The sequence below is a fragment of the Leucoraja erinacea genome, chromosome 12, assembly GCF_028641065.1.
Source record: "Leucoraja erinacea ecotype New England chromosome 12, Leri_hhj_1, whole genome shotgun sequence".
NCBI classification, from domain to species: Eukaryota; Metazoa; Chordata; class Chondrichthyes; order Rajiformes; family Rajidae; genus Leucoraja; species Leucoraja erinaceus.
In genome coordinates this window covers 5,464,966-5,491,554 of record NC_073388.1, presented here as the reverse complement: position 1 = coordinate 5,491,554, position 26,589 = coordinate 5,464,966, and the positions used below count along the sequence as shown (strand labels likewise).

The window sequence follows — 26,589 nt, the reverse complement described above, 5'->3', positions numbered from 1 at the left end:
ATGGAGCGAAGGGATAGATGACGTCCCTCACCCGTTGAGTTTCTCCAGCAGTTTTGTCTACCTTCGATATTTACAGCATCTGCAGTTCTTTCTTTAACTCGATATTTACATATCTAGTTCTTTCTTGAACTATAATACAACTATCTTATACTCCTTGTCCAGGATGCATTCCACCCCCCGCAGTTCCCAGCAGTCCCGGAAATCCCCCAGGGTGCCCGTGGACAGCGCATAGTCCCTCTCTACTGCCACCGGGCGTGGACGTAGCCCCGGAAAAGGGGCGGGCAGCCGGCTCAGGCAGCAGGCACGGAAATCGCTATCAAAACATGGGGGGGATACAAATTCTTGGCAGCCACGCACGCATGCGCACACTCATAAAGCGAGAGAGGTGGCGGAGCGAGCACTCGGTGCTGGTGCTCGGTCTGTTCAGCAGCAAGGGTGAGATCAACCTCAGACAAGGCACTAGTGGGGAGAAAAAGACTCTATACACACAGCACCCACAGTCAGGATCTAAACCCGTGTCCCCGGCGCTGTGAGGCAGCAGCAACGTGCGGGCCGAGTGGCCACTCTCTCTCTGTGTACCTGCCAGCAGCGGCAGCAAACCCTCCGCCTTCCAGACAGAACGGCATCCCTGGTGGTGACCCGGTCCCAGTTCCCTCTGCTCATCAGGCGCCAACTCCACACCGCACATAATCACCCCCGAGTCAAGCGGCGAGCTGGGCTGGAGGAGAGAGCGTGGTGCATTAGTGCGAGGCTTCGGCCGTGGGCTTGAATCGGCCCGTTCACGGGGTCTTTCATCGGCCGGCGGGGGCTTAACATCGGGAGCCTCGATCGCCTCGATGCAGCGGTTTGATTTTAAGCCGCGACGGGCGCTGAAAGGCCCCGTGAATGGGCCGATTCAACCCTTAGAAAGCGGCTGATAAAGTCCGGATGACAAAACATGGGAGGGGATCGTCCCCCACCTCTCAAAGCAGGGGGAGGGACGTGTCCCCCCTGCACCCCCCAGGATTTCCGCCCCCTGTCGGGCTGGGCCCTCTTCCGCCTGGCTCCGTGACTTGCGGATGGCCAGTGTAGCCAGGCCCAGTAGCAACAAAACCAGGACATCTTCAGCCCTACCCTCTCTCCCCTACGCACAGGGTGTCCAAAGTCCCGTTTCCACATTGATACTATGATGTCTTGTCTCTTAGTGTTTCCAATTAAACACACTGAGATCTACGAAGTGAATGAAATCACCAGTTCATTCCCCTGCAGTGATCTCATCTGTCAGATAATTTAAATTGTAAATGACTGTAAATCCCTAGTACAGGTTGTGATTTGTCTCACGCTCACTGCAGTATCTAATTGCATTAATTTGGCCAGCTTCTTCGTATTTGCATAAAATTCATGTAAGATTTTTGTTTAGGGTGTAATTTGATGCACAACTTTTAATTAACATATATTGAGAATATTTGGAGCTGTCTCCAGTCAATAGTGAAAGTCAGTTTTAGTTTTAATCTGATTTTTTCTGTGTTGATTATATTTTGTTTGGGAAGAGAGAGCAGAAGAGGTTTAACAGAACGGTGCCTGGATTGGAGGGTATTATGTATTAGACGAGGTTGGATTGTTTTTTCGGGAACGTCGGAGGTTGAGGGGAGACTTGTACACTCTGGAGTTTAGAAGGATGAGAGGCAATCTCATTGAAACATATAAGATTGTTAAGGGCTTGGATACGCTAGAGGCAGGAATGTTGGGGGAGTCCAGAACCAGGGGCCACAGTTTAAGAATAAGGAGTAAGCCATTTAGAACGGAGACGAGGGAACACTTTTTCTCACGAAGTGTGGTGAGTCTGTGGAATTCTCTGCCTTAGAGGGCGGTGGAGGCAGGTTCTCTGGATGCTTTCAAGAGAGAGCTAGAGGGCTCTTAAGGATAGCGGAGTCAGGGGATATGGGGAGAAGGCAGGAACGGGGTACTGATTGGGGATGATCAGCCATTATCACATTAAATGGCGGTGCTGGCTCAAAGGGCCGAATGGCCTACTCCTGCACCTGTTGTCTATTGTCTATTGTCTATTGACTGATAGAACTGTATCAAATGATACAAAGCATCGTTGGGGTAGACAGTCAGAAGCTTTTCCCCAGGGTGGAAATGTCAAAGACTAGAGGGCATAGCTTTGAGGGGGGAAGGTTTAAAGGGTCAGGTTTTTCACACAGAGGGTGGTGGGTGCCTGGAACGCGCTGCCGGGGGTGGTGGTGGAGGCATATACGATAGTGGTATTTATGAGGCTTTTAGATAGGCCCATGGATATCAGGTCAAAAGCCATTCGGCCCATCAAGTCTACCCTGCCAATCAACCAAGATACAAGATACAAGATACATTTAATTGTTATTTGGACCTCTTGAGGTCCAAACGAAATGCCGTTTCTGCAGCCATACATTACAAACACATAGACCCAAGACACAACATAATTTACATAAACATCCATCACATCGCTGTGATGGAAGGCCAAATAAACGTATCTCTCCACTGCACTCTCCCCCCACCATGTCAGAGTCAAAGTCAAAGCCCCCGGCTGGCGATGGCGATTGTCCCGCGGCCATTAAAGCCACGCCGGGTGGTGCAAGGTCGCACACCGGGTCTTGGTGTTAGAGCCCCCGGCGTGCACTCGCAGAGTCCCGCGGCCATTCCAAGCCGCGCGGGGCAGTGATGTAGGCCCCGCTCCAGGAGCTTTTCAACCCCGCAACTCGGGCGGGGGAAGTCGCCGTTGCGAGAGCCCTGAAAAGCGGTCTCCCTCCAGGGACCGCGGGCTCCCGGTGCCGCCGTCCACAGACCTGCCGTTGGAGCCTCCGACTCTCCGGTCGGGCCGCAGCAGCAGCAGCAGCAGCAGCAGCGCTCCTCCACCGCTCCACCCGCTCCGGACTCGGCCAGCCCCGCGACGGTGACGGTGAGTCGTAGCACCAGAGTCCCCGGCTTCTTCCTGTTGGAGGCCGCTCCTCGTTGCGGCCCCAACGACAACGGAAACCCGACGAGAAAAGGTCGGGTCTCCAGTGCAGTGAGAGATTTAAAAAGTTTCCCCCCCCTCCCACCCCACCCCCACCCCCCCCCCCACACACACCCCAAACAAAAAATAACAAAAACTACATAAAAACACACAGACAGAAAATAATAAAACGCAGACAGACTGCAGAGGCCGCTGCTGACCAGAGTTGCGCCGCCCACTGGCCATGGATGATCTCTATCTCTCCCTCCAAACCCCATATCCCAAGGAGCAGCACCTCATATTTCGCTTGGGTAGTTTACACCCCAGCGGTATGAACATTGACTTCTCCAATTTCAGGTAGTCCTTGCTTTCTCCCTCCTTCCCCTCCCCCTTCCCAGTTCTCCTACAAGGTCTACTGTCTCCGCCCACATCCGCCCCTCCCCCCCCGACATCAATCTGAAGAAGGGTCTCGATCCGAAACATCACCCATTCCTTCTCTCTATAGACGCTGCCTCATCCGCTGAGTTACACCAGCATTTTGTGTCTGTCTACCTTTGATTTTATCCAGCATCTGCAGTTCTTTCTCACCCATTCTCCTGCCTTCTCCCTATAACTCCTGACACGTGTACTAATCAAAAATCTACCTATCTCTGCCGTAAAAATATCCACTGACTTGGCCCGGGAGTGGAGGGATATGGATCATGTTCGGCACAGACACCGTGGGCCGAAGGGCCTGTTCCTATTCCATGTTCTATTTCCAGGGTTAGTCAATGAAACAATGGCTTGCAAACAGGTGACTGGTTTTATGTTTAGTCTGAGTCGTACAGCAGGGAAGCAGGCCCTTCAGCCCAACATGTCCATGTCGACCAAGATGCCACTTGGCCCTTCAAGCCTACCCCGCCATTCAGTATGATCGTGGTTGTTCAAACAGAGGCCTCATCTCCTCTTCTCTGTCGCAGTTCCCCATAACTCCTGGCACGGGATGGGCGGCGCGGTGGCGCAGCAGTAGAGTTGCTGCTTTACAGCACTTACAGCAGCAGAGACCCGGGTTCGATCCCAACTACGGGTGCTGTCTGCGCGGAGTTTGTACGTTTTCCCCGTGACCTGCGTGGGTTTTCTCCGAGATCATCGGTTTCCTCCCACCGCTCCAAAGACGTGCAGGTTTGAGGTTAATCGGCTTGGTGTGAATGAAAAGTTGTCCCTAGCGTGTGTAGGGTAGTGTTAGTGTGCGGGGATCGTTGGTCTGTACGGACTTGTTGGGCCGAAGGGCCTGGTTCCGCGCTGTATCTCTAAACTAAAATGAACCCGTCCGAAGGCTCGTCGGTCGGCATAACCGGGAGGGATTCGCTGGAGATGTCGGGCGCGAGGAGCGAGGGTTGGTGGGAGGGTGAGCCGGGGTAATGCCTCCAACGCCTTCAAGGTCAGCTGCAGGAGGCACCCCCGGGACACACAGATGGCCGGGTGAGGAGAGGAGAGGGACATCGGCTCACGGGAACTGCTCCAGCGAGGCGAGCACGTGGGCCGACTGGACTTTGGACTTTGAACAATGGCTCCAAATATGGTGGCGCCCACATCTTTAGTTTAGTTTAGAGATTCAGCACGGAAACAGGCCCTTCAGCCCACCACGATCGCACCATCCAGCGACCCTCTGCTCATTAACACCGTCCTACACACTCTGGGGACAATTTACATGTGTACCAAGCCAATTAACCTACAAACCTGCGCGACTTGGGAGTGCGGGAGTAAACCGAAGATCTCGGAGAAAATCCACGCAGTCACGGGGAGAACGTACAAACTCCGTACAACCAGGTCCCGTAGTCAGGATCGAACCCGGGTCTCTGGCGCTGTAAGGCAGCAACTCTACCGCTGCGCCACCGCGCCACCCTGTGCATGTATGGTATATATGTGCAGTTGCATACCCGACAAATGAAGCACTATTGACTATGAGAGGAGCAGGCAGCATCTCTGGAGAGAAGGAATGGGTGACGTTTCGAGTCGAGACCCGCCAGAACCAAGACGTCACCCATTCCTTCTCTCCAGTGGTGCTGCCTGTCCCGCTGAGTTACTCCAGCTTTTTGTGTTAAATCAGCATCTGCAGTTCCTTACTACACTCTTGACCTGACTATTTTGTGGCGTAGCACACTAATAGATTGTTGTTTGCTTGTTCCAGGTGGCTTGTCTGCAGGACTTCTTTGGAGATGATGATGTCTTCATAGCTTGCGGGCCAGAAAAGTTTCGCTATGCCCAAGACGACTTCTCACTGGATGAAAATGGTAAGCTCTGTTAGGATCAAGACTGTGAATAAATTACAAACCCACACTGATCCTTCTGGTCCCAAGAAACTACATCAGGAACCAAATTTAGTGAAACGTTTCACCGCTTAAAAACTACCTGATAGGAAATGAATTCCGACAAGTGCAAGGATTTTTGACATTCTACGGAAGATTTTTCAATATTTTAGTTTAGTTTAGAGATACAGCGCGGAAACAGGCCCTTCGGCCCACCGAGTCCGCGCCGACCAGCGATCACCCCGTACACTAACACTACCCTACACACACTAGGGACAATTTACAATTACACCAAGCCAATTCACCTACAAACCTGCACGTCTTTGGAGAGTGGGAGGAAACCTGAAATCCCGGAGAAAAACCCACGCAGGTCACGGGGAGAACGTAGAAACTCCGTACAGACAGCGCCCGTAGTCAGGATCGGACCCGGGTCTCTGACGCTGTGAGGCAGCAACTCTACCGCTGCGCCACCGTGCCACCTTGTTACCCGGTCCAGCTGTAAGACTGTGCACAATGGTGCAAGTGGGCACACACACTACACACACACAGGCATACACCCAGGGAGTGCAGGCATTAGAGGCATCATCCTCATCCACGTCCCTATTGGTAAGAACATGAATGTTATCTGACTTTGAGAGGATGTTTAAATTGGTTGGAAACTTCCTCTGATTTATCAGATGGGCCATGACTTAAGAATGCGTCCCGACTCTGATAAATGCTCTCTTCTCATTAGTTAAGCAAAATAAATATCAGCCGAACACAAACGGCTGGCAATGCTCAATGGGTCAGACAGCATTTGTTTCTCCCCACATCCCATGGACATGTGGGTTTGTATGCCCTCTGTCAATTGCCCAGGGAGTGGGTGAGAGATTGGGATTCTCATCCAACTAGTGCGAACAGTTGGTCGGCATGGACTCGGTGGGCCGAATGGCCTGTTCCCATGCTGTATCTTTCAACGAAACTAAATTGTTTGCGCAGAGCTCTTTAGCATGGAACTGAAACGAAGGCAGTGTGTAGGAAATGGATGGGAAAGTGGGAGAACATAGAACTTGTGCAAACGGGCGGTCGATGGATGGCGTGGACTTGATGGGCCGAAGGGCCTGTTTCCACGCTGCGTCTTTTATTGAGTCACGCTCTCTTTCACCCCCCCCCTCCCCCTTCCAGCTCTTTGTCGATCTCTTCAGTCCCATTACATCTCAAGTTGTCCCACTGCAAGCCAAGCGATAGAATTCTCACAGCGCCATTCATTTTATTCTTTGTTTTCAAAGAGTTATCACTGAACATGCTTCTCATCAGCCCCAAGTGGATCAAAAGTCTATCCCCTTCTATAAATACCTCTACAACATTACTGATTGGATTGACTGAGCTTAATTTTTTTATTTCAGTGTTTTCAACAATGTATTTCTCCACATTAGGTCTGTGGAACGAGCTGCCAGAGTAATCTCTGAACGAAACTCCAATAAAGGAAGACATTATTTAATTGGATTTGGTGCTGCTCCTAAGCCAAAGTATAGCATGAACCAAACACAAATGTTGAAGGACCTATTCTGTATTATTTTGAGTCCAGGAGCATATTAGATAATGGGCCAGCATTCTAAAGTTGGATTAAGTTCACCAAATCCTCTTTATGAATTTTATACATAACCATTAATATATATTTTTCTCTCTTTGCATAAAGTTCAAGGAATAATTACAAGGGTAAAGTCATAGAGTGATACAGCATGGAAACAAGCCCTTCGGCCCAACTTGCCCACACCAACCAACATGTCCCAGCTACTCTAGTCCCATCTGCCTTGGTCCATAGCCCTCCGTTTGGACGTTTGGTCCATAGTCCTCCAAACGTGTCCTATCCATGTACCTGTCTAACTGTAACATAAAGGTTGGGATAGCCCCTGCCTCAGCTACTTCCTCTGGCAGCTTGTTCCATACCTCCACCACCCTTTGGGTGAAAAGGTTACCCCTCAAAATCCTGTTCAATCTTTTCCACCTCACCTTAACCCTATGCCCTCTGGTCCTCGATTCACCTACTTTGGGCAAGAGACTCTACCCGATCTATTCCTCTCATGATCTGATGCACCCCTATAAGATCACCCCTCATCCTCCTGCGCTCCACGGAACAGAGACGCAGCCTCTGTGCATCTACCCGATCTATTCCTCTCATGATTTTATACACCTCGATAAAATCAGTATCAGAAAGTACTGCACCCTCTCATCACGTGGCCAAGATATCCTTGTCAATGTCAATGTCTGCAAAAGGAAACTAGGAGGAGGCTAAGAGATGGAAAGACCAACATGCTGAAGATTAAAGGCGATTAATGACTTAACACTCATTTCTAGACCAACCAGCGTGTTGTAAATGTGTCTCTAATTGTCTGCCTGGGTACTTTTATTTCCTGCTTTTTAAATGATAAAAATTAAACTACATTAATATATCAACTCAGCCATTTCTACGCCAACATTTCATCCAGGGAATTGAAGACAATTCTGGTGATTAGATGCTAATGTTTGATTTTCATAAGTGATAAAGAGCAGAATTAGGCCATTCGGCCCATCGAGTCTACTCCGCCATTCAATCATGGCAGATCTATCTCTCCCTCCCAACCCCATTCTCCTGTCTTCTCCCCATAAACACTGACACCCGCACTAATCAATTGCTTATGTAAATTGCTCTAAGAACACATCAACCATTGAAAAAGTGGCAGAGTCCCAACCTTTCTATGTGACCAGACTCAAGCTGTGCAACTTTTCGAATACATTAGTGATTACTAGAAGCACAATACTGATTAATAGTTACGTGTTGTCAGGGCGTAAGCGTAGAGAGCACATAAAGATAAAACCTATATAGATTGTTGCGAATTTCAATTGCTTTTGGAACCACAATATTGGAAACTAAGGGTGGTGCAAACTTATTTTATAAGGATAATGCCATTTGATTAACTGATTTCCGTGTTTATAACTGTCTCATTAAGTTTCAGGAATGCAAAGTCATTGTGAAAAAAAAATTCACTCCGGTTTCCTCCCACATCCCAAGGACGTGCGGATTTATAAATTAATTGTCCTCTGCTAATTGCCCTCTAGTGTGTATGGAGTGGGTGATCGATGGTCGATGTGGACTAGGGGTGGTAGGGAGGGCGGGGGGGGGGGGGGGGGGGGTAGGGGTCGAAGACCCTGTTTCCATGCTGTTTGTCTAGACTAAAATTAGAGATGGCACAATGGCGCAAGTGGGCACGGTGGCGTAGTGGGTAGAGTTGCCGCCTTACAGCGCCAGAGACCCGGGTTCGATCCCGAATACGGGTGCTGCCTGTACGCAGTTTGCACCTTCTCCCCGTGACCTGCCTGGGTTTTCCCCGAGATCTTCGGTTTCCTCCCACACTCCAAAGACGTCCAGGTTTGTAGGTTAATTGGCTTGGTGTTAAATGTAAAAACAAATTGTCCCTCGCCTGTGTAGGGTAGTGTTAATGTCCGGGGATGGCTGGTCGGCGCGGAATCGGTGGGCCGAAGGGTCTGTTTCCGCGCTGTATCTCTAAACCAACGTAAACTAAATATCCCTGAGAGAAAACAATGACACTAAGTGTGGAATCAAGGGATATGGGGAGAAGGCAGGAACGGGGTACTGATTGTGGATGATCAGCCATGATCACAGTTAATGGTGGTGCTGGCTTTAAGGGCTGAATGGCCTACTACTACACCTATTGTCTATGTTTCTATGTTTATACAGTGCCCTCCATAATGTTTGGGACAAAGACCCATCATTTATTTATTTGCCTCTGTTCTCCACAATTTGAGATTTGTAATAGAAAAAATCACATGTGGTTAAAGTGCACATTGTCAGATTTTATTAAAGGGCATTTTTATACATTTTGGTTTCACCATGTAGAAATTACAGCTGTGTTTATACATAGTCTCCCCATTTCAGGGCACCGTAATGTGCCCATGGCTTCACAGGCGTTTGTAATTGCTCAGGTGTGTTTAATTGCCTCCTTAATGCAGGTATAAGAGAGCTCTCAGCACCTAGTCTTTCCTCCAGTCTTTCCATCACCTTTGGAAACTTTTATTGCTGTTTATCAACATGAGGACCAAAGTTGTGCCAATGAAAGTCAAAGTAGCCATTATGAGACTGGGAAACAAGAATAAAACTGTTAGAGACATCAGCCAAACCTTAGGCTCACCAAAATCAACTGTTTGGAACATCATTAAGTAGAAAGAGAGCACTGGTGAGCTTACTAATCGCAAAGGGACTGGCAGGCCAAGGATGACCTCCACAGCTGATGACAGAAGAATTCTCTCTATAATAAAGGAAATCCCCAAACACCTGTCTGACAAACACTCTTCAGGAGTCAGGTGTGAATTTGTCAATGACCACTGTCTGCAGAAGACTTTATGAACAGAAATGCAGAGGCTACACTGCAAGATGCAAACCACTGGTTAGCTGCAAACATAGGATGGCCAGGTTACAGTTTGCCAAGAAGTACTTAAAAGAGCAACCACGGTTCTGGAAAAAGGTCTTGTGGACAGATGAGATGAAGATTAACTTACATTAGAGTGATGGCAAGAGCAAAGTATAGAGGAGAGAAGGAACTGCCCAAGATCCAAAGCATACCACCTCATCTGTGAAACACGGTGGTGGGGGTGTTATGGTGGGGGCATGTATGGCTGCTGAAGGTACTGACTCACTTATCTTCATTGATGATGCAACTGCTGATGGTGGTAGCATAATGAATTCTGAAGTGTATAGACACATCCTACCAGCTCAAGTTCAAACAAATGCCTCAAAACTCATTGGCCGGTGGTTCATTCTACAGCAAGACAATGATCCCAAACATACTGCTGAAGCAACAAATTCGTTTTTCAAAGCTAAAAAATGGTCAATTCTTGAGTGGCCAAGTCAATCACCCGATCTGAACCCAGTTGAGCATGCCTTTTATATGCTGAAGAGAAAACTGAAGGGGACTAGCCCCTAAAACAAGCATAAGCTAAAGATGGCTGCAGTACAGGCCTGGCAGAGCATCACCAGAGAAGACACCCAGCAACTGGTGATGTCTATGAATCGCAGACTTCAAGCAGTCAAAGGAAATGCAACAAAATACTAAACATGACTACTTTCATTTACATGACATTGCTGTGTCCCAAACCATTATGGTGCCCTGAAATGGGGGGACTATGTATAAACACTGCTGTAATTTCTACATGCTGAAACCAAAATGTATTAAAATGGCCTTTATTAAAATCAGACAATGTGCACTTTAACCAAACGTGATTTTTTTTTTTTCTATTACAAATCTCAAATGTGTGAAGTATTGAGGCAAATAAATAAATGACGGATCTTTGTCCCAAACATTGTGGAGGGCACTGTATGTAAGTGGAGGAAGTTAGCTCAGATGTTCCAGGTGTTGTGATCTGTTAACTCTCTGATTAAAACTTTTGTACTCTCCAAGAGGTACAGAGAAGTCGGACGCTGGCAGGTTTTGATGTTGGTAAGTAAAGGATTTGCCGCTGCTGGACTTTAAGCAGCAGAAATGTTTGCATTATTGGGGCTGGATACACTGGTGAGGATGACGAGATAGCCATTGACCGCAGAAATCCATTAGTGTCACTGATTTAGCCAACTGCTGTCTGCTCAGTTTGCAATTCAGAGGAGAACATTTTAGAGCTATTTTTTTCCTCTTTCTCTTGATGTTCAGTGGTTCGCCTGTTTTATTTACTGTTACTATATTTCTCTTCAAAGTTCTAACAGCTCTTTATCTTGCGATGCTACTGTTGAATGTGCTCTATTTTGATTTACGCTTGTGTGTGATTCTTTTACACTGGTTCTTCAGGCTGCCTATTTGTTAATTGCTGCCGACATTTATTGTCCAGGTTTGAATATGGCCTCTTCCCTTCCTTGTCGTTTTTGCTATCTTCTCCTTTTCCATTTCCATTCGCTGCTTTACAGTTCATTAAGGGGTAGGAGCAGGATTTGGCCAGGAAATGCAACACTCCACTTTCTCTGGAGGTCTTGTTTAATTAGATACAAGGTCCAAGGGGAAGGAATGAAAATTGTGCCCAAATTCTTATTTATTGACTTTGCTTGGAGACTCAAAAATGCAACACTGACTCACTATAGGAGGCGCAGTCGTCTTTCTTACAATTTGGCTTTCTTCCCAACCAATTGTTCAATCGAATTTGATTTCAACATGCGCCTTAATTTAGCTCAACAAAGAAACTGACAAGTTACTAAAGAACCTGGAGATACAGCGTGGAAACGGGACCTTCGGCCCACCGAGTCCGCGCCGACCAGCAAGCGCCCCGTCCACTATCACTATCCTAAACACTAGGGACATTTGACAATTTTTACCAAAGCAAATTTAACCTACAAACCTGTACGTTTTTGGAGTGTGAGAGGAAACCGGAGCACCTGGAGAAAACCCACGTGGTCACAGGGAGAACGTTTAAACAGCACCCGCAGTCAGGATTGAGCCTGGGTTTCTGGCGCTGTGAGGCAGCAACTCTACTGCTGTGCCACCGTGCTGTCCAATGTTAGAAACCCATTGAGAAACAGGCAAGACAGAATAATTATTAGTTTGAATTAAAAATAAGTTATTAAATAGGTGGAAAGAAAACAGATCTGGTAAAATTATGAGTTGCATGTTATGAAGTTAATTTTAACACAATGGGGGAGCAGTGAGAACTAACTTAGTTTGAAGAAGGGTCTCGACCCAAATCGTCACGCATTCCTTCTCTCCAGAGATACTGCTTGTCCTGCTGAGTTACTCCAGCACTTTGTGTCTGTCTTGGGTATAAACCAGCATCTGCAGTTCTTTGTTTCGACCAACATAGTGTGCTAGAGCCTCTGCCTCAAACGCCAATGTCCCAGGTTCAATCCTGACCTCTGCTGCGGTCTGTGGGTGGAGTTTACACATTCTCCCTGTGACCACGTGGGTTTTCTCCGGGTACTCCGGTTTCCTTCCACATCCCAAAGACGTGCGGGCTTGTAGGTTAATTGACTTTTGTAAAAGCAAATTGCGCCTAACATGTAGAAAGTGGTTGAGAAGGTGGGATAACACGGAGCTAGTGTGAACTGATGATCGGTGCAGACTCATTGGGCCGAAGGGCCTGTTTCCATGTTGTATCTCTAAACTGAACTCTTGTCTAATCTGAAAGGGACATTTGGATGCAATATATTTAATCGCTACTTAAATAAATCTTTATCTGTGAAAAAAAATTTGATCTAAAGTTCAATGTAGTTTAATCTTATCTGCCTCAGGCATAATCTTCCCAGCAGATTGCCTGAACTTCATGCACCAGTGACCAAATATTTCAAAATGTTTTCCTGGTGATTTGCCAGTAATATCCCACAGATTATAAAATCTAGTTCATATCAAGGTCAGACGGTTTTATTTCTGCCCAGCAGCCATTTGATGTTAGAGCAGCATCTCTGTAGTAATGAATGCACAGAGCCCTTTCGCCAGGGGAGTTGAAACATAAGCATAGGGCGGCACGGTGGCGCAGCGGTAGAGTTGCTGCCTCACAGCGCCGGAGACCCGGGTTCCATCCTGAATACGGGTGCAGTCCGTAAGGAGTTTGTACGTGTGACCTGCGTGGGTTTTCTCCGGGTGCTCTGGATTCCTCCCTGACGTGCAGGTTTGTAAGTTAATTGGCTTCGGTAAAATTGTAAATTGTCCCTAGTGTGTAGGTTAGCAGGATAGTGTTAGTGCGCGGGGATCGCAGGTCAGCTCGGACTGGGTGGGCTGAAGGGTCTGTTTCCGCGCTGTGTATCTCTAAAGTAAATCTGAATTGAACTAAACTAAAGGACATGGGGTTTAAGGTGAGTGGCGAAAGATAGGAACCTGAGGGGCAATCTTTTCCACTCAGAGGGTGGAGGGCGTACGGAACGAGCTGGTAGAGGAGGTGATCGAGGTACTGGAATAAGTGCTGCTGCCTAACAGCGCCAGAGATCTGGGTTCAATCCTGACCTCGGGTGCTATCTGTGTGGAGTTTGCACGTCCTCCCTGTGTGACCGCGTGGGTTTTCTCCGGGTGCCCCGGTTTCCTCCCACATACCAAAGACCTGTGGCTTTGTAGGTTAATTGACCCTCTGCAAATTGTAGGGAGTGGATGAGAAAGCGGGGTAATATAGAACTAATGTGAACGGGTGATCGACGGTCGGCATGGACTCAGTGGGCCGAATGGTCTGTTTCCATGCTGTATCTCTAAAGTATAACAGCTTTAAAAAGACACAAGTACATGGAAAGGAAAGAAATGGAGGGATTTGCAAAATGCGGCAAATAGTCCCTCAGATGGGGCATGTTGGTCGGCATGGACGGGTTGGGCCGAAGGGCCTGTGGCCCCCCTTTGTGACTATGACTAATCGATTTTGGAATAAACGCTGAGTTCTGCAACAGCCCCTCATTATAACAACGTCCAGTTGAGGTATTCTGGTGCTATGGATATTGTATCTGGCTGCCCCTTTAATTGAGAATCATCCTCGTTGCTCTTATATAATGTGTCCTTTAGTAAAGTGCCCATTATGTTGCTTTGGTAAAATTGCCACAGAGACAGTCGTGTTTCATCTAATGAGAAACAGCTGAACATATCCCAAATGTGCTGTGAGTTGGATTATGGGTTGTGGGAAATTTAACAGATAGGGCATATCAAAGATAACACGGACCTGATAGACGTATGTATAAAATGATGAGAGGCGTATAGATCTATTAGACTGTCAGAACCCTTCTCCCACCATGGAAATATCTCAGAGTTTAAGAGGGAACTGCAGATGCTGGAGAATCGAAGGTTACACAAAAAAGCTGGAGAAACTCAGCGGGTGCAGCAGCATCTAGATGCTGCTGCACCCGCTGAGTTTCTCCAGCTTTTTTGTGTAACTATGGAAATATCTCATACTGTAGAGCAGCGCTTTAAGGTGAGAGAGGGGGAGAATTTAAAGGAGAGGTACGGGCAAGTTTTGTTCACGGGTGTGTGCCTGGAACGTGTTGCTGGGGGTGGTGGTGGAAGCAGATACTATAGTGGCATTTGACAGACTTTTGGATAGGCATATGGATATATGGAGGGAGATGGATTATGTGTAAACTGATAAGAGTTGATCTTGGCATCAACTTCAGCACAGATATTGTGGGCCGAAGGGCCTGTTCCTGTGCTGTACTGTTCTATGATGACCTCACCTGGAGTATTGCGTACAGTTTTGGTCTCCAAATCTGAGGAAGGACATTAGAGGGAGTGCAGAGAAGGTTCACCAGACTGATTCCTGGGATGTCAGGACTGTCTTATGAAGAAAGACTGGATAGACTTGGTTTATACTCTCTAGAATTTAGGAGTTTGAGAGGGGATCTTATAGAAACTTACAAAATTCTTAAGGGGTTGGACAGGCTAGATGCAGGAAGATTGCTCCCGATGTTGGGGAAGTCCAGGACTAGGGGTCACAGCTTAAGGATAAGGGGGAAATCCTTTAAAACCGAGATGAGAAGAATTTTTTTCACACAGAGAGTGGTGAATCTCTGGAACTCTCTGCCACAGAGGGTGGTCAAGGCAAGTTCATTGGCTATATTTAAGAGGGAGTTAGATGTGGCCCTTGTGGCTAAGGGGATCAGAGGGTATGGAGAGAAGGCAGGTACAGGATACTGAGTTGGATGATCAGCCATGATCATATTGAATGGCGGTGCAGGCTCGAAGGGCCGAATGGCCTACTCCTGCACCTAATTTCTATGTTTCTATGATCTATCCAATGGGTAACAACTAATGACAATTGCATGCATTGAATAAATAAAATCTCATTAGAGTGTCTTATTTTCTTTAGTTTTCCAAATCCCCACTCGAATGTTTATTTAGGTTCAGATTAGTTTATCGTCCAACACACCAGGGTGCAATGAGTTTTCTTGCTTGCATGATGCTCATCGACATAACAGTGTACATGGTAATGGTATTTACATGGTGTTTAGAGTAGTGATACAGTGTGGAAACGGGCCCTTCGGCCTGCAGAGTCCACTCCAACCAGCGATCCCCTACACAGTAGCTCCATCCTACACCCAAGGGACAATTTTCAGAAGCAATTAACCTACAGACCTGCACGCCTTTTGGAGTGCGGGAGTAAACCGGAGCACCCGGAGCAAACCCCCATGCAGGTCGCGGAGAGAACGTACAAACTCCGTACAGACAGCACCCAACCCCGAGTCTCTGGAGCTGTGAGGCAGCGACTATACCAGTTGTCTCGACCTTTAGAATGAGTCTGAAGAAGGGTCCCGATCCAAAACACGACCCCTCCTTTCTCTCCAGAGATGCTCCCCGACCCGCTGGGTTACTCCAGCACAGTGTCTATCAGTGACCCCATTGAATGGCTGGCAGTGGATGGCTTCCATAGTTGGTGTAAGAATGGAAAAAAACACACAACCCCCACCCCCCCCTCCCCCCCATATGTGAGGAGCCCGGGAAAAGTCAGATGCCAGTGGCCGTGATGGTGCAGGACATTGGACTGTTATTTGTACCCATTTCTTTGTTAACGTACCCTCTTTTGTACTTGAAACCAGAATGCCGTGTGGCGAAGACAACCGCGGGTGGTAAACCAGTCAACGCCACTCAGAGATCAGCGGGCAAGAGCTCTGGAGCTTCACGTCGCAGTAAGTCTCCTGCTGACTCTGGTGAGTGCAACTCGCTGATACCTTCACCGGCAACGACATGAAACAGAACTACAGATAGTCCACAGAGTGCTGGGGTAATTCAGCGGGTCAGGCAGCACCTCCGGAGAAAAGGAATACAACGACTTTTCCGGGTCCGCAGACCGACCCCAAACGTCAGCGACAGAACTTTATTCATCCCGCCAGGAAAATTGATCAAATTTTCTCTGGAGATGCTGCCTGACCCACTGAGACACTCCAGCATTTTGAGGGTGGCACGGTGGCGCAGCAGTAGAGTTGCTGCCTCACAGCGCTAGAGACCCAGGTTCGATCCTGACTACGGGTGCTGTCTGTACGGAGTTTGCATGTTCTCCCCGTGACCTGCGTTGGTTTTCTCCGAGACCGCCGGTTTCCTCCCGCACTCCTAAGGACGTACAGGTTTTGTAGGTTAATGTTAAATGTAAAATTGTCCCTAGTGTGTGTAGGGTCGTGTTAATCAGCGGGGATCACTGGTCTGCGCAGACTCGGTGGGCCGAAGGGCCTGTTTCTGCGCTGTATCTCTAAACTGAACTGAACATTTTGTGTCCATGTTCGGTGTGAACCAGCATCTGCAGTTCCTTCCTACAAATAGAACTCGTGTGAACGGGAGATCGATGGTCACCATGGACTCTTTGGGCCGAAGGGCCTGTTTCCATGCTGCATCTTACAATCCATTTCAATGGTCCTAACCCCACCTGGTCGAATACAGGAAAGTATATTTTGGAATTTTTCCTACTCAAGACATTTTAAGAAAGTGTTTGCAGGTTGCACAGTAAAATGGCCGTCGTAAACTATTAACAATTACACGTCGAACAGATGGAGGATGCTGTTTCTCTTTTCTAAACCCAACTGACCAAACAATACACTTATGTGTTTAAGAAGGAACTGCAGAAGCTGGAAAATCTGAAGGTAGACAAAAGTGCTGGAGAAACTCAGCGGGTGCAGCAGCATCTATGGAGCGAAGGAAATAGGCAACGTTTCGGGCCGAAACCCTTCTTCAGACTGATCGGGGGTGGGGGTGGGTGGGGACAAGAAAGGGAAAAGGAGGAGTAGCCAGAAGGCTGGGGGATGGGAGGCGTACAGTTGGAGGGCAGGAGGGATCACAGATGGGGGACAGTTAGAGAGGAGGTTGTGAAACTGTCTCCGGAGAGAAGAGGAGAACTTCTTCAAGGTGGGCATATCTTGAAGAGATAACGCAGTAGAGTATACACAATGTTTAAGAGGGAACTGCAGATGCTGGAGAATCGAAGGTTACACAAAAAAGCTGGAGAAACCTGTACGTCTTTGGAGTGTGGGAGGAAACCGGAGATCCCGGAGAAAACCCACGCAGGTCACGGGGAGAACGCACTGCTCAATGCCCAGGAACAAAGGATATAAGTCGTTTTAATACGTCATAGGAGCAGAATTAGGCCATTCGGCCCATCAAGACATTCTATCTCTGCTGATCTATCTCGCCCTCCCAACCCCATTCTCCTGCCTTTTCCCCATAACCCCTGACACCCGCACTAATCAAGAATTGCTTTAGACTTCAGATATACAGTGCGGGCCACCAAGTCCGTGCTGACCAGCGATCATCCTGTACACTAAAGGGCCTGTCCCATTTTCCCGAGCTACTCCCGAGTTTCCCCCTTGATTCAAACTCGGAGAATTAGGGTAATAGACTGTGGGTACTCTGGGCTATTTTTTTATTTTTTTTAACTCATGGACATTTTTCAACATGCTGAAAAAACGTCCCGACTTACCTGATGCCCCGAGTACCTTCGGCTGGCATTACGAGCCGCTACGAAATATCTACGGACTCCTACGGACATTCTCCGCGTTTGAATCAAGGGGAAAACTCGGGAGAAGTCATGATTAACTTGGGAAAGTGAGACAGGCCCTTAACCGCCCCCCACACACACACCACACACACACACACACACACACACACACACACACACACACACACACACACACACACACACACACACACACACACACACACACACACACACACACACACACACACACACACACACACACACAAAAAACACACACACACACAGGCACAATTTTACAACAAACTCCGTACAGACAGCGCCCGTAGTCAGGATCAAAACCGGGTCTTTTGCGCTGCAAGGCAGCATCTCTGCCGCTGCGCCACCCTGCTGCCCTTAAAAATATGGAGTCATAAACGGAGCCAGATAGGACATTCCATGAGTTTCATACTGAGTGATTTGTAGTTTTCTGGAATAGAGTCTCAGAAATATTTTCAATTTTCGCACATGGATTTAATTAAACATTGGTAATATTCACCCAGCTGTCCTTGAATATAAATGTACATCTGGGCACTAAAAGTCAATAGAAATGTATAATTAAGGATTTATGGTTTGCAAAGGTTGAAGACAGCGTGTGCACGTATTCTTTGATGTTATTTCGAGACAAGAGTGGTTAATTGTCAAACGTTATTTCATGTGGGTTGGAATTGAATGCTGTTTGCTGGAAAAGGGCTAGTTCGTTGTCTCCAAATCTGCTATGGAGTTGTTTTTCATCGCATGGCTATTAACTAAAACCGCGGTTCTTAACCTTTTTGACATACGTACTCGCCTACGCAAACAAGATACTGTATGTGGTATGTACCTTTGTTAGGTTCCTAAAAATGGGCCCAACAAATGGATATGCTATTGATGGCCCCTTCATTTCCCCCCGGTAAAGCCCCAAATGACCCCCTCATGTTGTCCCGCCCACCTGGTTAAGAACCACTGCGCTAAAAAGTAGCAAGTAGCAAAAAGTGCCAACAATTGCACAATGAAAATTCTTACTTGCAGCAACATAACAGACCTGTAAACGTCATATTCATAAGTAATGTAATACATAACAAAGATCGATCCATTAAAAATCCCAATATTTGTACAGAAACACAGGCCGTTATTGCAACAAAGACCGTTTGTACCTTGAAGAATTCAGACGTGTCTTCAGAAGGGTCTCAATCCGAATCGTCACCCATTCCTTCCCTCCAGAGACGCTGCCTATCCCGCTGAGTTACTCCAGCATTTTGTGTCTATCTTTGGTGTAAATCAGCATCTGCAGTGCCTTGTTTAAGAAAGAACCGCAGATGTTGGAAAAATCGAAGGGAGACAAAAATGCTGGAGGAACTCAGCGGGTGAGACAGCATCTATGGAGAGAAGAAATAGGCGACGTTTCAGTCTGAAGAAGGGCCTCGATTGCCTATCCGTTCTCTCCATAGATGCTGCCGCACCCGCTGAGTTCCTCCTCCAGCATTTTTGTCTACCTGCAATGCCTTCCTGCACAGTTTGTTGTTCATTGCTTAGTTGGTGTTGTGTAGTGTTCAAGTGGTTGTTGGGAAGAAGCTATTATTGAACATGGAGGTCATGGTTTTCAGGCTCCTGTACCTTCTTCCCGATGGCAGGGGTGAAATGAGAGCGTGGCCAGGATGGTGTGGGTCTCTGATGATGCTGGTTGCCTTTTTAAGCGAGCAACTCGTTTAGTTCCCTTTGTTTGTTGGGTTCTGTTTAGTTTATTGTCACGAGGTACAGGGAAAAGCTTTTGTTGCCTGCTAACCAGACAGCAGAAAGACAACACATCATTACAATCGAGCCATGTGCAGCATACAGACAGGGGTCAAGGAAATAATGTTTAGTGCGAGATAAAGTCCAGTAAAAGCTGATCAAAGATATCCGAGGGTTTCCAATGAGGTAGATGGTAGCTCAGGACTGCTCTCTGGTTGTGGCAGGATGGTTCAGTTGCCTGATAACAGCTGGGAAGAAACAGCCCCTGAATCTGGAGGTGTGCGTTTTCACACTTCTGTACCTCTTGCCCAATGGGAGAGGGGAGAAGAGGGAGTGGCCGGGGTGAGACTGGTCTTTGATTATGCTGCTGGCTTTGCCGAGGCAGCGTGAAGTCATGAGAGGAATAGATCGGGTAAATGCACAGAGTTTACAAAATCATGAGAAGAATAGGTCGGGTAGATGCCCAGAGTGGGAGAATCGAGGACCGGAGGACACTGGTTCAAGGTGAAGGGGGAAAGATTTAATAGGAATCCGAGAAGTAACCAGTGATGGGTGTATGGAACCAGCTGCCAGAGGAGGAAGTTGAGGCTGGGACTATCCCATTATTTATGAAACAGTTGGACAGGTACATGGATAGGACAGGTTTAGGAGGGTTTGGACCAAGCGCAGGCAAGTGGGGCTAGGGTAGCTGGGACATTGTTGGCCAGTGTGGGCGAGTTGGGCCGAAGGGCCTGTTTCCACGCTGTATCAGTCTATGACCCCAAGTGTAGAGGGAGCCGACGGAAGGGAGGTTGGTTTGCGCGCTGGGCTGGGCTGCGTCCACAATTCACTGCAATTCCTCGCGGTCTTGGAAGGAGATGGTCCCCAAACCATGCTGTGAAGCATCCCGATGAAATGGTTTCTACGACATTTCTGTAGAATCTGTTAGTTGGGAGGTCAGTGCCAGTGATGGACCGGGCAGTGTTCACCACGTTTATGTAATCTCCATTGTTCCTGGGCGTTAGCGTTGCCAAACCAGGCTTTGATGCAACCAGTCAATATGCTCGTAACCGTACACCTGTAGATGTGCAGGAGAGTATTCACCGACACATTGAATCGCCTCAATCTTCTGAGGTACTAGAGACATTGACGGACGTTCCTAGCACACACAAAATGCTGGAGTAACTCAGCGGGACAGGCAGCATCTGTGGAGAGGAGGAATGGGCGATGTTTCAGGTCGAGGCCCTTCTTTAGACTGGGCATTCTTTATGAATGCCTTTTGTTTCTTTATTAGTTGGCATTTGACCCTTTGCAGCAATATGACTGCTGGCCTGAGAACAAACACCGCTCAACGTCGCCTGTTAAATCGAATCACGGGCTTTGCAGGGGAAATATCAAAATGAACCATTTTGATAAAATATCATCTATTTTGATAAAATATCAAAATAGACGTTATTGAAGTAAATAAATATGTACAGTACAGGAAGATAGACACAAAATGCTGGGGTAACTCAGCGGGACAGCCAGCCTCTGTGGAGAGAAGGAATGGGTAACGTTTCGGGTCGAGACCCTTCATTCAGACTGGGGAAGGGTCTCTTGCCCACGTTAGGGGAACGGAGAACCAGAAGAGGTTTCGGTTTAAGGTGATGAGAAGGGTCTCATCCCGAAACGTCACCCATTCCTTCTCTCCAGAGAAGCTGCCCGTCCCTCTGAGTTACCCCAGCATTTTGTGTCTATCTTCTTTTTCAACCAGTATCTGCAGTTCAATACTTGGACTGTGGAGAAAATTCTTCCGACATTTTCGGAGGCTGTACGCCGCCGGTTCAATTTGTCGTTCCGTAGTGTTTTGTGGATTTTGGCTCTGACCAGTCTGTAATTGGATTTGATCTGGGAAGTCCACGATTGTGATAGCTGAATGGCGGCTCGCAGAGCTGTAATCTTATTCTCCGATGCTTAACTGATTCCGAGACAAAGGAATTGCCTTATGCATGAAGCAGCAGCGGTTGCTGAGATGGTAAAAGGTTGTCAGTCTCCTCCCACGAGCAGGCGCTGGTCCCAGCAGTCATTAGAAGAGGAAACGCCAGCAGATGTGTTGGATCCCGTTTTGCTGTAAAGTGGGGCTTACAATTGAGTTATGGAGTCATAGAGTGATACAGTGTGGAAACAGGTCCTTCGGCCCAATTTGCTGACACCCGCCAGCAATGTCCCATCTAGACTGGTCCCACCTGCCTGCGTTTGGCTGATATACCCCTCTAAACCTGTCCTATCCATGTACCTATGTAACTATTTCTTAAACGTTGGGATAGTCCCTGCTTGCCTCAATTACCACCTCTGGCAGCTTGTTCCATACACCCACCATCCTTCATGTGAAAAAGTTACGCCTCAGATTCTTATTAAATCTTTTCCCCTTCACCTGTGGAATCAGTCTGTGGAATTCTCTGCCTCAGAGGGCGGTGGAGGCAGGTTCCTGGATGCTTTCTAGAGAGAGCTAGATAGGGCTCTTAAAAATAGCAGAGCCAGGGGATATGGGGAGAAGGCAGGAACGGGGTACTGATTGGGGATGATCAACCATGATCACATTGAATGGCGGTGCTGGCTCGAAGGGCCGAATGGCCTACTCCTGCACCTATTGTCTATTGTTACCTGAGACCTATGTCCTCTGGTCCTCGATTCACCTACTCTGGTCAAGAGTTTTAATTACATTTTGTATCAAAAACCATTGATCGCTGGAAATTCAATTGCAAATTCCTGATTTTTGTCTTCAATGTTATACGAATGAAAATTTATTTTTCAAAAGCTCATAAGGTCGTTAGAATAGAATTCGGCCATCGTCTTCTCCGCCATTCAATCATGGCTGATCTAACTTTCCCTCTCAACCCCATTCTCCTGCCTTCTCCCCATAACCCCTGACATCCACCTGTACTAATCAAGAATCTATCAATCTACACCTTAAAAAAAAAAAATCCATTGACTTGGCCTCCATAGCCGTCTGTGGCAATGAATTCCACAGATTCACCACCCAGTGAAACACTACGATAGAGACACAAGGAACTGCAGATGCTGGTTGACAAAAAGAGATCCAGAGTGCTGGAGTAACTCAGTGGGTCAGGCAGCATCTCTGGAGAACATGGATAGGCAACATTTTGGGTCAGGATCCCTATTTCCAGACTCCATTTTGGGAAACCTACCTGGTGACTGGGAGTACATGCAAACTCCACAATGACAGCACCAGAGGTTAGGATTGGATTGTACCCTGGTCATTAATGTCCGAGTTACACTAGTCCGACCTGCCCGCGTTTGGCCCATATCTTCAGGTTCCTATTACGCGTTTAATCTCGTCCCTTGAACTGATGCCTTCATAACCATTGGAAACCAAGATGCAGATGGTGGTTTACAGAAATAGGCACAAAGTGCTGTAGTAACTCAGCGGGTCAGGCAGCATCTCTGGAGAACAAGGTGATGTTTCAGGTCTGTGAACCCCCCCCCCCCCCCCCCCCCCCCCCACCCCGATCCCATATACCCACCTCCGTCTGTGTGAAAAGTTGCCCCTCAGGTTCCTATTAAACCTTTACCCTCGTCTCTTAAACCAGGCATCTGGGCAGCTCAAGCCTTTAACTTTATTATGGACATGAAAAGCTGGAGTAACTCCAATCTGAAGAAGGGTCTCGATCCGAAACATTTCCCATTCCTTCTCTCCAGAGATGCTGCCCGTCCTGCTGAGTTACTCCAGCTTTTTGTCTCTAGGAGCTGAGGTACAATTGCTTTGGCCATCGTGTCCAAGTTTCTATTACAGAGCTACTTAACTCCCGCAGTAAAGATCGGTAAATTTGCATATTACATAGAAACATAGAAACTAGGTGCAGGAGTAGGCCATTCGGCCCTTCGAGCCTGCACCGCCATTCAATATGATCATGGCTGATCATCCAACTCAGTATCCTGTACCTGCCTTCTCTCCATACCCCCTGATCCCGTTAGCCACAAGGGCCACATCTAACTCCCTCTTAAATATAGCCAATGAACTGGCCTCAACTACCTTCTGTGGCAGAGAGTTCCAGAGATTCACCACTCTCTCCATCCCTCCCCCACACACAAGTCGCACTAGCTTCTCATTTTCACCCAACAAACAGCTAACAATGGCCTGTTTCCTTTATAGACAATAGACAATAGGTGCAGGAGGAGGCCATTCGGCCCTTCAAGCCAGCACCGCCATTCAATGTGATCATGGCTTATCATCCCCAATCAGTACCCGGTTCCTGCCTTCTCCCCATATCCCCTGACTCTGTTATCTTCATGAGCCCTATCTAACTCTCTCTTGTATCCAGAGAACCGGCCTCCACCGACCTCTTTACTAATCATTATCATGGTTACATTTTTACATATCTTTCATTCATTTGTTCCATATCTCTCCACATCGCCATCTATATCTCTCGTTTCCCTTTTCTCTAACTAGTCTGAAGAAGGGTCTCTACCAGAAACGTCACCCATTCCTTCTCTCCAGAGATGCTGCCGGTCCCACTGAGTTTCTCCAGCTTTGTGTGTCTATCTTCGGTTTAAACCAACATCTGCAGTTCCTTCTTGCTTTACAACGGACCTTACTTATTAAATCTACGCGGGGAATATTCAGTATAAAAATGTTTCCGGTCTCCCTAAAGCAATTAAGCAAAGATCTGCACATATGTACCTCCATTACATAATCAAATCAAGATGAAAGAAGGTCCAGGCCATGTCGGATCAAGCAGCTGAGTTCATTGGCACACAATCCATCATGCTAAATATTTAGAAGATAGACACAAAAGTTCTGGAGTAGCCCAGCAAGTCAGGCAGCATCTCTGAGGAGAAGGCAGGAGAATGGAGTTGAGAGGGAAAGATAGATCAGCCATGATTGAATGGTGGGATAGATTCGATGGGCCGCATGGCCTAATTCTGCTGCGATGACTATGGTATTTACCCAGCAGGTACTATTGCGACGTTTAAGAAATAATTACACAGGTACATGGATAGACAATAGGTGCAAGAGTAGGCCATTCGGCCCTTCGAGCCAGCACCGCCATTCAATGTGATCATGGCTGATCATCCCTGATAGGCTGATAGGACAGGTTTAGGGGGATATGGGCCAAACGTGGGCAGGTGGGACTAGTGTAGCTGGGACATGTTGGCCGGAGTGGGCAAGTTGGGCCGAAGGGCCTGTTTCCATGCTGTAACACTCTATGACTGTATGAACTTATGAGAATTGTAGAAACAAGGAACTGGAGAACGTGCTTTTCAATGGAAGACACAGAGGGCTGGGGTAGCTCAGTAGGTCAGGCAGCATCTCAGGGGAACATGGATAGGAGATGTTTCGGGTCGGGACCCTTCTTCAAACTGATTGAGGGGTTATTGAGACATTAAAGTATACAATGAGCTGAAGAGTGGATACAGGGTGAAGTGTATCAATTGTGTCCAGATTGTATCTTGTATGGAATTTGGTAAAATACATCTCTACCCCAGTAACTTGGCATTTCCCCTTTCAATACAACTATCAAGTGGCCTTTCAGCCTAACATTGCCAATTTAACGAGCTCTGTGATTGAAACTTGGACACGATGGCCAAAGCCATTGTACCTCAGCTCCTAGACTCAAAATGCTGGACAAACTCAGCGGGACGGGCAGCTTCCCTGTAGAAGGAATGGGTGACGTTTCTGGTCAAGACCCTTCGTTCAGACTGAGGAAGGGTCTCTTGCCCAGGGTAGGGGAATGGTGAACCAGAGGTCATTGGTTTAAGGTGATGAGAAGGGTCTCGACCTGAAATGTCACCCATTCCTTCTCTCCAGAGATGCAGCCTATCCTGCTGAGTTACTCCAGCATTTTGTGTCTACATTGGGTTTAAACCAGCATCTGCAGTTCCTTCCGACACATTACCTAAGCTCCTGCTTGGTCAATAGATATGAACATTTCTACAGCAGTCTGGGGGAGATGAATTCAAGCCTCCGGCAACCTACACTCTCTTCCTGAACCCCCTGGGGAGGACCGATTGTTGGTCTTCCAGGCTGGATTGGGAGGTGATTTCTCCTGATTAGAGAGGTCTGCCAGCTCGCTGCTTGCTCTGCCATGGATGCCAACGCTGGAGCTGTTACTAATTTAAAAATTCACTTCCAATCGTATATAAGCCCGATACGCTGAATGCAATTCCATCCTCAGCAATTTTCTCCTTTCAGAGTTCAATGACCTTTGGTGGATTTGCCAAGTCAAGGATGGTTTTCATTAAAGGGTGATTAATTATACTGTGCTACGTTTTTACAATGGGCATTGTAAATTTAACTTGTTGCTATTTTGTACGGGATGTCAGGCTGGTAAAAAAAAAAAAAGCACTGTGGAGGAAACAAAGAATTTTAGAGATCGATTAGTTTGCAGAAATGTGGCTGTACTTCTCAAATGTCTGGTTACGAGGCCCTGAGCCACAGGGGGAGGTTGAGCAGGCTAGGACTCTGTTCCTTGCAGCGCAGGAGGATGAGAATTGACATAGAAATATTGAAACACAGACAATAGGTGCAGGAGTAGGCCATTCGGCCCTTCGGGCCTGCACCGCCATTCAATATTATCATGGCTGATCATCCAACTCAGTATCCCGTACCTGCCTTCTCTCCATACCCCCCTAATCCCTTTAGCCACAAGGGCCACATCTAACTCCCTCTTAAATATAGCCAATGAACTGTGGCCTCAACTACCTTCTGTGGCAGAGAATTCCACAGATTCACCACTCTCCTTGTTTTTCTCATCTCGGTCCTAAAAGATTTCCCCATTATCCTTAAACTGTGACCCCTAGTTCTGGACTGCCCCAACATATAACCATATAACAATTACAGCACGGAAACAGGCCATCTCGACCCTTCTAGTCCGTGCCGAACACATATTCTCCCCTAGTTCCATCTACCTGCGCTCAGACCATAACCTTCCATTCCCTTCCCGTCCATATAACTATCCAATTTATTTTTAACATCGGGAACAATCTTCCTGCATCTAGCCTGTCCAACCAACATTAAGAATTTTTTAAGTTTCTATAAGATCCCCCCTCAATCTTCTAAATTCTAGCAAGTACAAGCCGAGTCTATCCAGTCTTATAGAGGAGTACAAAATCTTGAGAGGAATCGATCGGGTAGATGCACATAGAGTCTCTTGCCCAGAGTAGGGCAATCGAGGACCAGAGCACATAGGTTTAAGATGAGGTGGGATAGACTCCGTGCCG

The 26,589-nt window shown here is 47.4% G+C and overlaps 1 protein-coding gene across 5 annotated transcripts in view; it reads left to right on the top strand.

The window, feature by feature from the left end:
• LOC129702021 (neuronal migration protein doublecortin-like) overlaps positions 1 to 26,589 on the top strand; it is a 151,516-nt gene that overhangs the window by 118,214 nt on the left and 6,713 nt on the right. For 2 of the 5 annotated variants that reach the window (XM_055643513.1, XM_055643514.1), the window contains exons 4-6: positions 5,124 to 5,226; positions 10,677 to 10,715; positions 15,755 to 15,865. In XM_055643513.1, coding sequence (XP_055499488.1) covers positions 5,124 to 5,226; positions 10,677 to 10,715; positions 15,755 to 15,865 — 253 coding nt within the window. The remainder of the gene's footprint in view (positions 1 to 5,123; positions 5,227 to 10,676; positions 10,716 to 15,754; positions 15,866 to 26,589) is intronic. The other 3 variants (XM_055643515.1, XM_055643517.1, XM_055643516.1) reach the window with 3 other exon arrangements.